Consider the following 15,232-nt stretch of genomic DNA (forward strand, 5'->3'; position numbering starts at 1 on the left):
AAAATCGGAACTTTTAAAAGTCTGCTCCGCTGAGGGACGTCACTCTGGTGGCTAAGCGGGGGTGGAACCCTCCGGGACAGTGTGGTCTCAGGACCCTCGGGGTCACAGAAAGACCGGGGGCGCCTGAGTGTGGCAGAGCTCCCAGGTAACAGAACAGGGAAGCCGGCTGCAGAGGCGGAGCCCAGGCGCGGGGTCTCAGCTCGGGGTGGCCATAAACCGTGATCCACGCACAGTCGGGCCCCTGCTCCTCCAGCAGGGACCCAACAAGCGGCAGATCCGGGGAGACTCACCTTCCTCCCCCGGGAGGAGCCGCGCGGGAGTGCACCGCAGGGATCTGCTGGGTTTGGAGACTCCACCCGGGGTCGGGTGCCGGAGATAGAAACGCGCGGTCACAGGCTGGGTGAGCACGGAGTGTAGCCGGAGACCGGGGAGACGGGAGTGACTGACGGCCTTTCTCTGGGGGCTCACTGAGGAGCGGGCCCTGAGTTCTCGGCTCCTCCAGGGCGCAGATTGGGAGGCCGCCATTTTCACTCTCCACCTCCAAAGCTGTACGGAAAGCTCGCAGGGAACAAAAGCCCCGGAGAGCAAACCCGAGCAGATTACTTAGCTGGGAGGGGGCAAGGGCGGGGCAATTCCGCCTCCGGCAGACATTTGGAAACCACGGCAACAGGCCCCTCCCCAGAAGATCAGCGAGAACAACCGGCCAAGACCAAGTTTACCGATCAATGAGAACGGCAGAACTCCAGCGCTAGGGGAATACTGCACATAGAAATCATGGCTTCTTTACCATGATTCTTTAGTCTTTCAAAGTTAATTTTTTTTAACTGTCTTTTTTTCTTTTTTTTCTTTTTGCATTTTTCTTTTTCCCTTTTTCAACCAACATCTTATCAATCCCTTTAAAAAAAAACATTTTTATTTTTCATTTTTAGAGTCATATTCTATCCCTTCATAGTAGTTACCCGTATTTTTGGCTTATATATATAAGTTGTTCTCTCTTTAAAATTTTGAGATAGTTTCTTCTAACAGATTAAAATATACCCTAAATCTCTAGTATATGGTGTTTTCTATTCCCCTGCCTGATCACATCCTCTCCCTTTTTTTTTTGTTTTTTCTTTTTTCTTTTTTTAAATCCTCTTGTTTCTTTTTTCAAACAACTTATCAATTCCTTTTATAAAATTTTTTATAATTTCCATCTTTACAGTCATATTCCATCCCTTCATCATATCAACCCTTATTTTTGTACATATATAAGTTTTTCTTTCTTTAAAATTTTGGGAGGCACTTTCTTCTAAAAGACCAAAATACACCCCAAATCTAGTGTGTGACACTGATCTATATACCAGCCTGATCATATTTGATCACATTCTGGTTTTTTTTTTTCTTTGTTGTTGTTGTTTTGTTTTCTTTGCTTTTGTTTTTATCTTTATCTTTTTCTTTTTCTTTTTTTTTCTTTCTCTTTTTTCTCTCTTTCCCTTTCTTTTCCCACTGCTTCAGGTCTTTTCTGATTTGTTTAGAGTATATTTTCTGGGGACATTGTTACTCTGCTAGCATTTTGTTCTCTCATTAATCTATTCTCCTCTGCACAAAATGACAAGATGGAAAAAATCACCTCAACAAAAAGAACAAGCGGTAATACCGACTGCCAGGGACCTACTCAATATGGACATTAGTATGATGTCAGATCTAGAGTTCAGAATCATGACTTTAAAGATACTAGCTGGGCTTGAAAAAAATATGGAAGTTATTAGAGAAACCCTTTCTGGAGAAATAAAAGAACTAAAATCCAACCAAGTAGAAATCAAAAAGGCTATTAATGAGGTGCAATCAAAAATGGGGGCACTAACTGCTAGAATAAATGAGGCAGAAGAGAGAATCAGTAATATAGAAGATGAAATGATGGAAAACAAAGAAGCTGAGAAAAAGAGAGATAAACAACTACTGGATCACGAGGGCAGAATTCGAGAGATAAGCGATACCATAAGACGAAACAACATTAGAATAATTGGGATCCCAGAAGAAGAAGAAAGAGAGAGAGGGGCAGAAGGTATAAATGGAGCAAATTATAGCAGAGAACTTCCCTAATTTGGGGAAGGAAATAGGCGTTAAAATCCAGGAAGCACAGAGAACCCCTCTCAAAATCAATAAAAGGAGGTCAACATCCTGACATCTAATAGTAAAACTTACGAGTCTCATAGACAAAGAGAAAATCCTGAAAGCAGCTCGGGAGAAGAGATCTGTAACCTACAAGGGTAGAAACATTAGATTGGCAACAGACCTATCCACAGAGACCTGGCAGGCCAGAAAGGACTGGCAGGATATATTCAGAGCACTAAATGAGAAAAATATGCAGCCAAGAATACTATATCCAGCTAGGCTGTCCTTGAAAATTGAAGGAGAGATAAAAAGCTTCCAGGACAAACAAAAACTAAAGGAATTGGCAAACACAAAACCAGCCCTACAGGAAATCTTGAAAGGGGTCCTCTAAGCAAAGAGAGAGCCTAAAAGCAACATAGACCAGAAAGGAACACAGACAATATACGGTAACAGTCACCTTACAGGCAATACAATGGCAATAAATTCCTATCTTTCAATAGTTACCCTGAATGTAAATGGGCTAAATGCCCCAATCAAAAGACACAGGCTATCAGACTGGATTAAAAAACAAGACCCATCGATATGCTGTCTGCAAGAGACTCATTTTAGAACCAAAGACACCCCCAGATTGAAAGTGAGGGGGTGGAAAACCATTTACCATGCTAATGGACACCAAAAGAAAGCTGGGGTGGCAATCCTTATATCAGACAAATTAGATTTTAAACCAAAGACTGTAATAAGAGATGAGGAAGGACATTATATCCTACTTAAAGGGACTATCCAACAAGAAGATCTAACAATTGTAAATATCTATGCCCCTAACATGGGAGCAGCCAATTATATAAGGCAATTAATAACAAAAGCAAAGAAACACATCGACAACAATACAATAATAGTGGGGGACTTTAACACCCCCCTCACTGAAATGGACAGATCCTCTAAGCAAAAGATCAACAAGGAAAGAATGACTTTAAATGACACACTGGACCAAATGGACTTCACAGTCATATTCAGAACATTCCACCCCAAAGCAACGGGATACACATTCTTCCCTAGTGCCCATGGAACATTCTCCAGAATAGATCACATCCTAGGTCATAAATCAGGTCTCAACCAGTACCAAAAGATTGGGATCATTCCCTGCCTATTTTCAGACCACAGTGTTTTGAAACTAGAACTCAATCACAAGAGGAAAGTCGGAAAGAACTCAAATACATGGAAGCTAAAGAGCATCCTACTGAAGAATGAATGGGTCAACCAGGAAATTAAAGAAGAATTTAAAAAATTCATGGAAACCAATGAAAATGAAAACACAACTGTTCAAAATCTTTGGGATGCAGCAAAGGCAGTCCTAAGAGGAAAGTATATAGCAATACAAGCCTTTCTCAAGAAACAAGAAAGGTCTCAAGTACACAACCTAACCCTCCACCTAAAGGAGCTGGAGAAAGAACAGCAAATAAAGCCTAAACCCAGCAGGAGAAGAGAAATAATAAAGATCAGAGCAGAAATCAATGAAATAGAAACCAAAAGAACAGTAGAACAGATCAACGAAACTAGGAGCTGGTTCTTTGAAAGAATTAACAAGATTGATAAACCCCTGGCCGGACTTATCAAAAAGAGAAGAGAAATGACCCAAATCAACAAAATCATGAATGAAAGAGGAGAGATCATAACCAACACCAAAGAAATACAAACAATTATAAGAACATATTATGAGCAACTCTATAACAGCAAATTAGATAACCTGGAAGAAATGGAGGCATTCCTAGAGATGTATCAACTACCAAAACTGAACCAGGAAGAAATAGAAAACCTGAACAGATCTATAACCACTAAGGGAATTGAAGCAGTCATCAAAAATCTCCCAACAAACAAGAGCCCAGGGCCAGATGGCTTCCAAGGGGAATTCTACCAAACATTTCAAGAAGAATTAATACCTATTCTTCTGAAACTGTTCCAAAAAATAGAAATGGAAGGAAAACTTCCAAACTCATTTTATGAGGCCAGCATTACCTTGATCCCAAAACCAAAGACCCCATCAAAAAGGAGAATTATAGACCAATATTCCTGATGAACATGGATGCAAAAATTCTCACCAAAATACTAGCCAATAGGATCCAACAGTACATTAAAAGGATTATTCACCACAACCAAGTGGGATTTATCCCTGGGCTGCGAGGTTGGTTCAACATCCCCAAATCAATCAATGTGATACAATACATTAACAAAAGAAAAGAACAAGAATCATATGATCCTCTCAATAGATGTAGAAAAAGCTTTTGACGAAGTACAGCATCCTTTCTTGATCAAAACTCTTCAGAGTGTAGGGATCGAGGGTACATACCTCAATATCATAAAAACCATCTATGAAAAACCTACAGCAAATATCATTCTCAATGGGGAAAAACTAAGAGCTTTCCCCCTAAGGTCAGGAACACGGCAGGGATGTCCACTATCACCACTGCTATTCAACATAGTATTGGAAGTCCTAGCCATAGCAATCAGACAACAAAAAGAAATAAAAGACATCCAAATCGGCAAAGAAGAAGTCAAACTCTCACTCTTTGCACATGATGTCTGCAGATGCAGAGCAATGTCTACAATAGCCAAACTGTGGAAAGAGCCAAGATGTCCATCGACAGATGAATGGATAAAGAAGATGTGGTATATATACACAATGGAATATTATGCAGCCATCAAAAGGAATGGGATCTTGCCATTTGCAACGACGTGGATGGAACTGGAGGGTATTATGTTGAGTGAAATAAGTCAAACAGAGAAAGACATGTATCATATGACCTCACTGATATGAGGAATTCTTAATTGTAGGAAACAAACTGAGGGTTGCTGGAGTGGGGGGTGGGGTGGAAGGGATGGAGTGACTGGGTGATAGACACTGGGGAGGGTGTGTGCTCTGGTAAGCGCTGTGAATTGTGCAAGACTGTTGAATCTCAGATCTGTACCTCTGAAACAAATAATGCAATATATGTTAAGAAAAAAAGAAGAAGAAGAAGAAGGTAGCGGGAGGGGAAGAATGAAGTGGGGGAAATCGGAGGGGTAGACGAACCATGAGAGACGATGGACTCTGAAAAATAAACAGGGTTCTAGAGGGGAGGGGGGTGGGAGGATGGGTTAGCCTGGTAATGGGTATTGAGGAGGGCACATTCTGCATGGAGCACTGGGTGTTATGCACAAACAATGAATCATGGAACACTTCATCTAAAATTAATGATGTAATGTATGGGGATTAACATAAGAATAAAAAAATAATCATCTTGTGAATTGCAAAGGAAAAAAAAAGAAGATGTGGTATATATACACAATGGAATATTATGCAGCCATCAAAAGGAATGGGATCTTGCCATTTGCAACGACGTGGATGGAACTGGAGGGTATTATATTGAGCGAAATAAGTCAAACAGAGAAAGACATGTATCATATGACCTCACTGATATGAGAAATTCTTAATCTCAGGAAACAAACTGAGGGTTGCTGGAGTGGGGGGTGGGGTGGGAGGGATGGGGTGACTGGGTGATAGACACTGGGGAGGGTATGTGCTCTGGTAAGCGCTGTGAATTGTGCAAGACTGTTGAATCTCAGATCTGTACCTCTGAAACAAATAATGCAATATATGTTAAGAAAAAAAGAAGAAGAAGGTAGCAGGAGGGGAAGAATGAAGTGGGGGAAATCAGAGGGGTAGAAGAACCATGAGAGACGATGGATTCTGAAAAACAAACTGAGGGTTCTAGAGGGGAGGGTGGTGGGAGGATAGGTTAGCCTGGTAATGGGTATTGAGGAGGGCACATTCTGCATGGAGCACTGGGTGTTATGCACAAACAATGAATCATGGAACACTACATCTAAAACTAATGATGTAATGTATGGGGATTAACATAAGAATAAAAAAAAAAGAAAAGAAAAGAAATATTTCAGGAACCCTATAGCTGTGAAGTACTTTAAAACTATGTAAAAAAGAAAATTTAGGTTATTCTGGAAGATTTATTTTCCTTGGATTAAAAACAGGATAAAAATGGCGAAAAAAAAAAAAAGTGTTTTGATGTCACTATTCTTTTCTGTTAGGTTATATCTCCATGGTTGATTATAGATAGATTTCAGAAACCAAAATGGTACAGTTGTTAGTTCAGGTATTAATTTTACAAGAACACTGAATCTGTATAGCATGTTATAAACTCATGGTGGCTTTAAATACATTTATATTATTTAATCATCACATGATGCAACACTGTGAGATAACCAGGGCAGATGTAATTATGTTTGATAGACAACAGAATCAGAATCATGAGTAATGATGCTATTGTGTTTTCTTCATTCACGCAAAATGGTGTGTACTAAAAATTCCATTTCTGAGAAAATGAAATAAATTTAATTAATCTATTACACTTATTTAATTGACAGTGCGAGATAATTCTTTTTGACTTTGTTATTCTCTTTTGAGTAGACACCAAATGCTAATGTGATTAGTCCAGTCCTTTTTCCCTCATTATCATCAGAGAAAACTAAAAGGCATTTAGTTCTTTAGTTAACAAACTACATTCCAATGAGTCATTTACTAAATGAAGACAATATTCATAACTTCTTTGCCTCAAACACATTTTTCCTCTGGTTACTAATACTGGAATTAAATCAGCCATTTATCTTAGCATGTTGAGTGACGTATTCGTCATTTAGTACATACTCAGTTATTACACACACGCACAAATACATTGAACCATTTAGACCCCTAAAGGGATTGCAAATATGATCTAATGATTTATGAATATTGGCATTGTAAATTCTATGCAAATCATATGTAAAACTCCGAGAAATCAACTGATGAATGATAGAACTGTCCAACTAGGCTTCATCAATCAAACTTATCTATCAGAATGAATGTTGGTAAGATACTTTACTCTGAAGGTGAAGATGTATTCTCATATTTTCAAAAATTCTCTAACATTGATTAATCTGAAATATTATCTGTAACATTGATTAATTGGTAGAGGGTTTTTAAAAATCATTTTGACAGATAATTTCAGTATAATTAAGCATACTATTCATTTCCAAACTGATATCCTGGGAAATAATACCATTATGGAAATTGCACTATGTAATCCATGCAGCAACTCTTCTCTAAATATAATTACTTCTCATTGGGATTAATTTATTGTGAGAAAAAATCTTTAATCATTAAGGAATTCCAGTGTAATTAAGTTTATGTGCTTTTCTTTCACTAGCAAAGCTTAGACATTCTAACTTTGAGAATTATATGTCTTCTAACTTTGTAGTCAGGAGGATTTTTTAATACTCAGCTAGATAACTAAATATCTTCCTTTAAAAAGCAGTGCTTGAAAATTTAGCATTCTAACACCTATTAAATATATTTTTTCTTTTACTTAACATTTTATAAGATTAATGTTTCTTATTTGGGGTGACTTTTTATGTATCAGGAAATACTTTATTGACAACAGATGGACCTATTTATGCAGTGCATGTATTAACATTATATTTTGATTTATGTATATATAGATACTGAAAATGATTTCTGATTGTATTTATTGACTTTCCTGCTCTGGTTTGTGTTAATAATACATGGCTATTTTGTGTAACCTTCCTCCACCTCTTCCATTAGTCAATTGTGGGATTGCTTTCTGATTTAGATGAAGGATGAGGTAAAACCATGGTTTCCATTGTTTAATAGATAAACAATCAAAGTGAGCCTTTTGTTATTAAACTTGAAGTATCTTTTTATATTTTAATTTCTAATCCATCACAAATTAATATTCTCTGTGTTAAAAGGAAATGATTTGTCTTTCTTTAATAATATACTCAAAATGCATCCACATTCATGTTGTATCTTATTATTCATCAGACATTTTAATAACTAGTGCAAAGTTCTGAGTAAAATCATTAAAGCCTTTGAGTAGCAATGCTTTCTTTAAATAACTAAAGCTTATTCCAGGGAGTTTTATAAAATGTAGTTTTGTTTTGGTTTCTCCTGAAATTATTAGTTAAGCATTTTGTTTATTACACATAAGTGGACAATTTATGTGGTATTAAAAAACACTCATATGGAACACAGACAATATAAAGATGTCCTAACAGACACAAACAGAAATATTGATTCATTATGGAAGCATATTTAAGAAGTTCATTCATAGTAAAATCATATGTAAATTCGTTAAATTTAATGGACTTCGAAGTTATTTTGATAACATTTTAGCATTAATGTTTCCTGTTTTGCATTTTTGCCATTTCTTCTTTAAACCTATAATTACCTTGTCAAAAATTATTATCAATATTTTGAATATTGATCTATCATTATAAATAAGCACAGTTAAAAAAGCCAGAGAAGCTTTGATTCCTTAATTTTTCCCGTGATTGCTTTCCCTTTTCCATTTCCTTCTTTTTCTCTTATACTCCTATCATGAAAATAAAGAGTCCTGTGTTTTAAACATGTTGATATCATTATATCAACAACAACAGACAATGTTAACTTGACAGAGGCAAATAGAAATAATTTATTTCTTTTAACTGCATTTGTATATTTGTGTTTTCTTCTAGTCAATCTACTGGATTCAAAAACAATTCAAGGGGAGCTGGGATGGATCTCTTACCCATCACATGGGGTGAGTGTGGTGAACTATTGAAAGGAAACATTATTCTGTCCATTGTCTCATAGAGAACAAAAGGAATTACTGGTATGTTCTCTAAAATGAACTCCTCTACTTCTGGTGACATATTATGTTAATCAGGACATTAAGTACATGTACTAAGAGAGCCAGATATTTGTGTCCAAAGGAACTATTAAATTTTTTGAAGTTTTATTTTTTCCTTCTGAATCAATTGCTTGATTACACTAATTAAGCTTTTTAATTATTACTGGCATCATGTAGATGGTCTGAGTGTGACCATCTAACATTTTTTTTGTGATGTGATCAGAAGAGGTGAATAGAGAAGACATTTCAAATTTCAAGTAATGTAGAAAGTGTGTATTTGGAGACCTGCAGAGTTGTAGCATTAAAAGCAGCCTTGGTGACCATTCCAAGTAGGATATATTTGTCAACTGTATAAACCCTTAATTTCTTTGTTTATTTGTCTTTATTTCTTAATTTCTTCACATTGCCTTAATTTCTTCACTTAAAATGTCTGCAGCATATCTAGGTCAGTTTAAGCCTGAGGGATTTTATTTAGAAAAAAAAATTGACTACCTTTACATTTTTAACTCTTTATATGCCTTTAGTACTTTACCAAGCCAGACACAGATTACTAAAGTGTACAGTATTTTTGTGATACAAATGTTTCCGGTAAGATTCTGTGTGAGATTTTTTTTTCTTTTCTTTCTTTTTTTTCGGGAAAAAAGAGGAGTATACGCATTTGGAAAATTCTTATTCTTACAAAATTGTGTAATAAGTGCCTAAACATACTTTGTTTCCAAGTATAGCCTGTGGAAAATGCAAAATGCTATCTTGAAATATCTGCGATAGGAACAAATTTGTGTATTTCTTTTCCTTCTACTCTCATCCTCTTTTCAAAGAGGTTATTTACCAGCACCTAGTGCTGGTATTCAGTGTTTAGATTTTTGTGCCTAAACATACTGATTTTTACGGTACTACCAGCTTCTTCTTCACTGACGGATGTTTTACATCAGGGATACTTCATCTATCTGTCATCTTTGAATCTGCTTCTCTTCCTGGTACACCTTGACATTGACACAGTGCCAAAACCTATCACATAATCAGGACTTGGTTAGTTGCTTTGGAGGGGAGAGTATGAAGTAAGCCAGGATTAGGTTTTCCCATAGGTGTGAAAGGAATCAAATGATTAGGATAAAAGCACATCCTGGGTAGTCATAAAGAGTGAATCAAAACTCCAGATTGAGCTGGAAAACTCATTTAAAACTAATCATCCTAAAGTCAAGTCTAATTTTAATTCTGATCTTAGAAATTTGTGTTTTTCATTGCTCCATCAGATCATCTACTATAGAAACTTGCTGCCTAAGGATATATGAAAAGCAAAAATCACAGTGACATTTTACTAATAGGTATATGCTTTAAAAAAATCAACAAGAAATTAACTTGTATTTCAAAGCAACAATCTGTTTCATGATTTCATGTTTCATGATTTCCTTTGAAGAAGGTATAAGGAAATATACATTTCTATATATTAAGGCATTTGGGGAGAATATTGTATAAATGAATTCATTTTGCCATGTTGATATTACAAATTTTGTGGTGAAACAAAGTTGACACTTCTGCTTCTAGAGATATGTTGGGGGTGGGGAGGAATGTTCTAGAACTCTACTATACAAGGTGTGGTACATACACCAACCAGCAATATCAATCCCCCAGAGATGTTTTGATATGCAGACTCTCAGGACCTGCCCCAGACTTTCTGCATCAGAATCTACATCTTAACATGGTTCCCAGGGCATTGCTGAGCACATTAAATTTAAGAAACACTACTTAGGATAATTCACCTCTTGGCTTTTCCCATCTCTTGCCCGATATCCTACCTCAGTTTTTGTCTACAAACTCTTATGATTTTATCAGCGAACAGTTTTCAGTTTCTCCTTTGGCTTATTGTTGCCTCAGAGAGCCAACTCATGAGCTTGGGCTTCCTCTTCATTGCTTTCCTGGTGCATCTCTTTGCAGCTGTGTCCTTCCTCTTTCTGATGCATTAAATAGCCTACAACAGCTGGCCAAGTTTTCTGAGTTATCATTAAAACTTGAAGGGAGAAAACAAAAATCTCCCCAACAGGTCATGATATTTATAATATCCCAAGACCCCAAAGCAAAAAAAAAAAAAAAAAAAAAGAGAGAGAGAGATGTGAATTATTGTCCTGTGTTGCTGTATAGTATGCTTTTCCTTTAGTCGTATATTGTGTTAACCATAGTGTCCATGAGGAAATAAGTAACATAATTTGGAAAATGTTCAATTAATACTCATTTCTTTCTGACAAACTGATGAAATTCTTGAGTAAAAGCACTGCATAGTCAATTAAGGGTTGGCATTTAACATCCTCTCTTTTACAGTTGCTTATGCTTTTAGATTTATTAATAATTTTTATTGCCTAATCATTGCCATTTTCAATATGACAAAAATAGATTAATTTTGTGATTGTTTTGTTTTTAAAGGAAATGGTTAAAAATATTGTGATATTTTTGCTACAGCTTTTCCATAAAAATGACATGTAATAGCTGGAAACAATTTTGAACTTGTCATTGTTTTAATTGATTAACTCTAATAAAAGCAGTACATCTGTTTGTAGGTTAACTAAAATATGAATATAAACTTTGAAGAAAAAAACTGTAATAATGTCATAACATACTGAATAATTGAAAATCCTGCTTCGTGTGTGTGAGAGAGAACATTTAAGTTCTACTCTTAGCATATTTCAACTATTCAATAGTGTTATCAACTATACTCACTGTATTTTACATTCTATCCACAGAGCTTATTCACCTTACAGTAAAAGTTTTTACTTTTACCTACTTCTCCCTATTTCTCCTACCTTCCAGTCCCTGACACCCACTTTTCTGCTATTTCTGTGGGTTTGACTTTTTTTTTTAATTCCTTGAAATACTGATATCATGCAATATTTCTCTTTCTCTGACTGCTTTATTTCACACAACATAATGCCCTCAAGGTCCATGCATGTTGTTGGAAATAGCAGGGAAAATCCTACTCTTTTGATTTAGGGCAATGGTTTTGAGTGTGATGGGAGGTTTGAGGTGGGTAGGGAGGGAGGCAATTTTGAATTGGCCCCATGGAGATATTTGAAAATGTGGGGAGATAATGTCGTTGTCAAAAATGGTAAGGGAGGACACTGCTGGCTTCTAGTGTGGAAGATCAGGAGGAGTACTGCTAAACATCTTGCAATGAATGAACAGGGTATCCTCCCACAACAAAGAATGATCAGGTCCAAAATGACAGTGCCCAGGTTGAGAAATCCTTACTTAGGGGATGAATAATGGTGCTCCATCAGGGGTTGTGGTCACTAAAAAGACACTGGGAGACTGCTGGCAGCTTCTCTAAGTCTCAACCCTACTCTTACCCAAATTCCAAATCTTTTGCAATATGAATTTTTAAAAAAATGGTTATATACCAGAGCTATATAAAATTAATATATTTTGGGGGAAAGGCCCAAGGATGACTCATTCCTTCATGTACGTTCTTTCCTATTTTTGTTCCCCCTTTTCCCCAGAGATGTATTCATGCATAAAACCTTACAATTAACCTGTGTAATTTTCTTGGGAGGAGTATTTCTATCTCTATTTTTAAATGGTGCTTCAATTCTTAGAAGAAACCTTGTAGGAAAGTATGGTACTATACGATTAGGCCTGGAAAAAAATTCTCCAAATGAGTATCTGGGAGGAAATTTAATGAGACTTTTGTTTTCTCTAAATGACTTTTTTTCTAAGATTATTTATTTAGAATTTTTTTTCCTTAAAGATTTCCTTAGACATTTATTGGTGCCTTACTTACGATAATGTATAATCATAATAAATATTTATTTATTTTAGAGAAAGAGAGAGAGAAAGGGCAAGTGAGAGTGTGGGGGAGGGGAAGAGGGTGAGAACTTCAAGCAGACTCCCGGCTGTGTGTGGAGCCCAAGACAGAGCTTGATCTCATGACCCATGAGGTCATGACCTGAGTTGAAACCAAGACTCAGATGCTTAACCAACTGAGCCACCCAGGCACCCCTCTAAATGAATTTCTTGAAAATAATACTCAAAGTTTATAAACTGAAATTATCAGGGGACTATGAACACTATTTTTTAATAAGAGTTTTATTGGTCATGGATAATTTTTGGCACTAAGTTTGTTCACTTTAGTAAAGCAGACATAGCAATGGCATTTGCTGTCCTTATGAACTGTGAATTACAATGTTCGAATTTTGGGCATAATTAATTTCAGAAATTTTAGTAATCAGGTTAAATATTCTTTGATTTAGAGGACAATCAACACATGTAAAAGCCCATTTATATTTTTATTACAACTTTGAAAGAGTATTTTGCTTAAATGTGACTAGTATTTAAATTTATTGATTGTTTGATTGATTGATAATGCCAATCTACCACATAAGGTTTCTTAGTATATGTATTATTATAGAAGAGGGATCAGAGGGAGGTAGAGCTGTATAATTAGGACAGTATTTATATGCTGACCAAATAGTACAAAGGAATTATGATCCTCAATTCACTTAATTACAGAAGCTCAGATAAGAAGAGCATGAGGAGAGAGTTGGGGAAGTATAGCAAAAGCACAGCCTGAAATGAGTGATTCATGTAAATTAGTGGATGATGGAAAGAAGTCTCAAAATTAGTAATTGTGGCACTTTTTCTCTTTTCTACCTTCCTCTTTTTTCAACTTCTTTAGAATTTTTTTTTCCTTAAAGATTTCCTTAGACATTTATTGGTGCCTCACTTATGATAATGTACCTAAACAAACAAAAACAAACAAAACAAAAACAAAATGCTCTTTTGGCAAAGAGGCCCTGTTGGTTGCCCACCCAACATCTCTTTCCTGGCTTTTTCTTGAGACTGGTACACCTGTATTGTTTAAGTTTTCACCTTCTGATGTTTTCCTGGAAAACGGCCCCTCTGCAACTCTGGGAGGCGAATGTTGACTCATCTGAGAGCTAACCATGAGCATAGTCATTTTGCCAGTGATTGGTGTAGGCAAGAATAAGTAAAGCCAATGAGGCTGGAGCAGAATTCCAGTGACTTCTGGGAAATTTTTCCTTCTAATAACAAGACATGGGGAGAGGCTAAGTACTTTGTGCCTCTGCGCTTGCCCTGTGAGGGCCTAGTGTCCTTGTCTGGAGAAGCTGCACTCCCTTCATGACCAGAAAAGTGGAACCCAGTGAACATTAGCGAAATTGGCCTGGAGCCCTGACATGGCAGAACCACTGAGTTATGTAAAAGAATTTGCCTTGTTTAGACCACTCTTCTTAGTATTTCTCATACTTTCAAACTAAAGGCATTCTGATAGAATACAATGTTTAATTTTCTGATCAAATATCTTAATTTCTAAATGGAGGCTACAGTAATGCATAATTTATGTTATTTTGTGAATTGTATTATGTTATTTATATTTCCCCAGGTTATCTTTTTTAGTGCTTTCGTATGATGTTAAGGATCACATGCAGAGTAGTAAAATAGGATAAGCACATTGTTTAGGATCGGACACCTGCATTTGAAATCTGGCTTTGCCATTTATTGTTGTATGATCTGACATAGGCCAATTAACCTTCATTAACATTTGTCCTCACTTTTTAAAAAGGAGTAATAATAATTTCCATGTCACAGCACTTTGGAGTAAATGATATTTGCGTAAATGAGATATTTCTATGTATCTGTCTATGACAAAATATATGTGATAATGCATGGGAAAGAACTATACAAATATAATTTCTTTTTTTTTTTTTTAAAGATTTTATTTATTTGACAGAGACACAGTGAGAGAGGGAACACAAGCAGGGGTAGTGGGAGAAGGAGAAGCAGGCTTCCCGCTGAGCAGGGAGCCCCATGTGGGGCTCGATCCCAGGACCCTGGGATCATGACCTGAGCCGAAGGCAGAAGTTTAACAACTGAGCCACACGGGCACCCCTACAAATATAATTTCTTATTCTTAAATAAATTTGAGGATCTCCCCTTCGAATCTTAACTCTCAGACTATACGTGGTATCTTGGATTTGGATTTAGGAGAAGGAAAATTGATAGTACTGCCTGATATTTCTCTTCTATTAAGAACCCCAAACATGGCCTTTGACATCACATGGTTGTTATGCTGTTGAATCTGTGCAGACTAAAGTGTGCATATAGTCCTGGCATTATATTTTGAATAGAAAGAGTCAAAATGTGGGTGAATGAGTCAAAAGTTGGGTGTCCACTTTAATTTATTTCAAACTTTTTATTTTATTTTATTATTATTATTTTTTTAATTTCAAACTTTTAAGTGATGAGACTTTCCTCAAAATTTTAATATTTCTCCTTCAGGGAGACCTTCTGACTCTTTTACATGCCACTCTCCTGTCACCCCTCCCCCGTACCCACCCACACCCCCCAGATTAGCACAGAACACTGTTAAGCTCAACTTCCGTGTTCTCTGTTGTACCTCCACAGCTTGTAATTCT

The 15,232-nt window shown here is 36.5% G+C and overlaps 1 protein-coding gene across 1 annotated transcript in view; it reads left to right on the plus strand.

Annotated features, from left to right (window-relative positions):
• The window catches only part of EPHA3 (EPH receptor A3), a 360,686-nt gene that overhangs the window by 17,803 nt on the left and 327,651 nt on the right, over positions 1–15,232 (plus strand). Inside the window, exon 2 of the mRNA XM_045902696.1 lies at positions 8,656–8,720. Within this exon, the coding sequence (XP_045758652.1) occupies positions 8,656–8,720 (65 nt within the window). The remainder of the gene's footprint in view (positions 1–8,655; positions 8,721–15,232) is intronic.

The sequence above is a fragment of the Mirounga angustirostris genome, unplaced genomic scaffold (assembly GCF_029215605.1).
Source record: "Mirounga angustirostris isolate CCGP_5_RB_7025 unplaced genomic scaffold, mMirAng1.0.hap1 SCAF_1, whole genome shotgun sequence".
NCBI classification, from domain to species: domain Eukaryota; kingdom Metazoa; phylum Chordata; class Mammalia; order Carnivora; family Phocidae; genus Mirounga; species Mirounga angustirostris.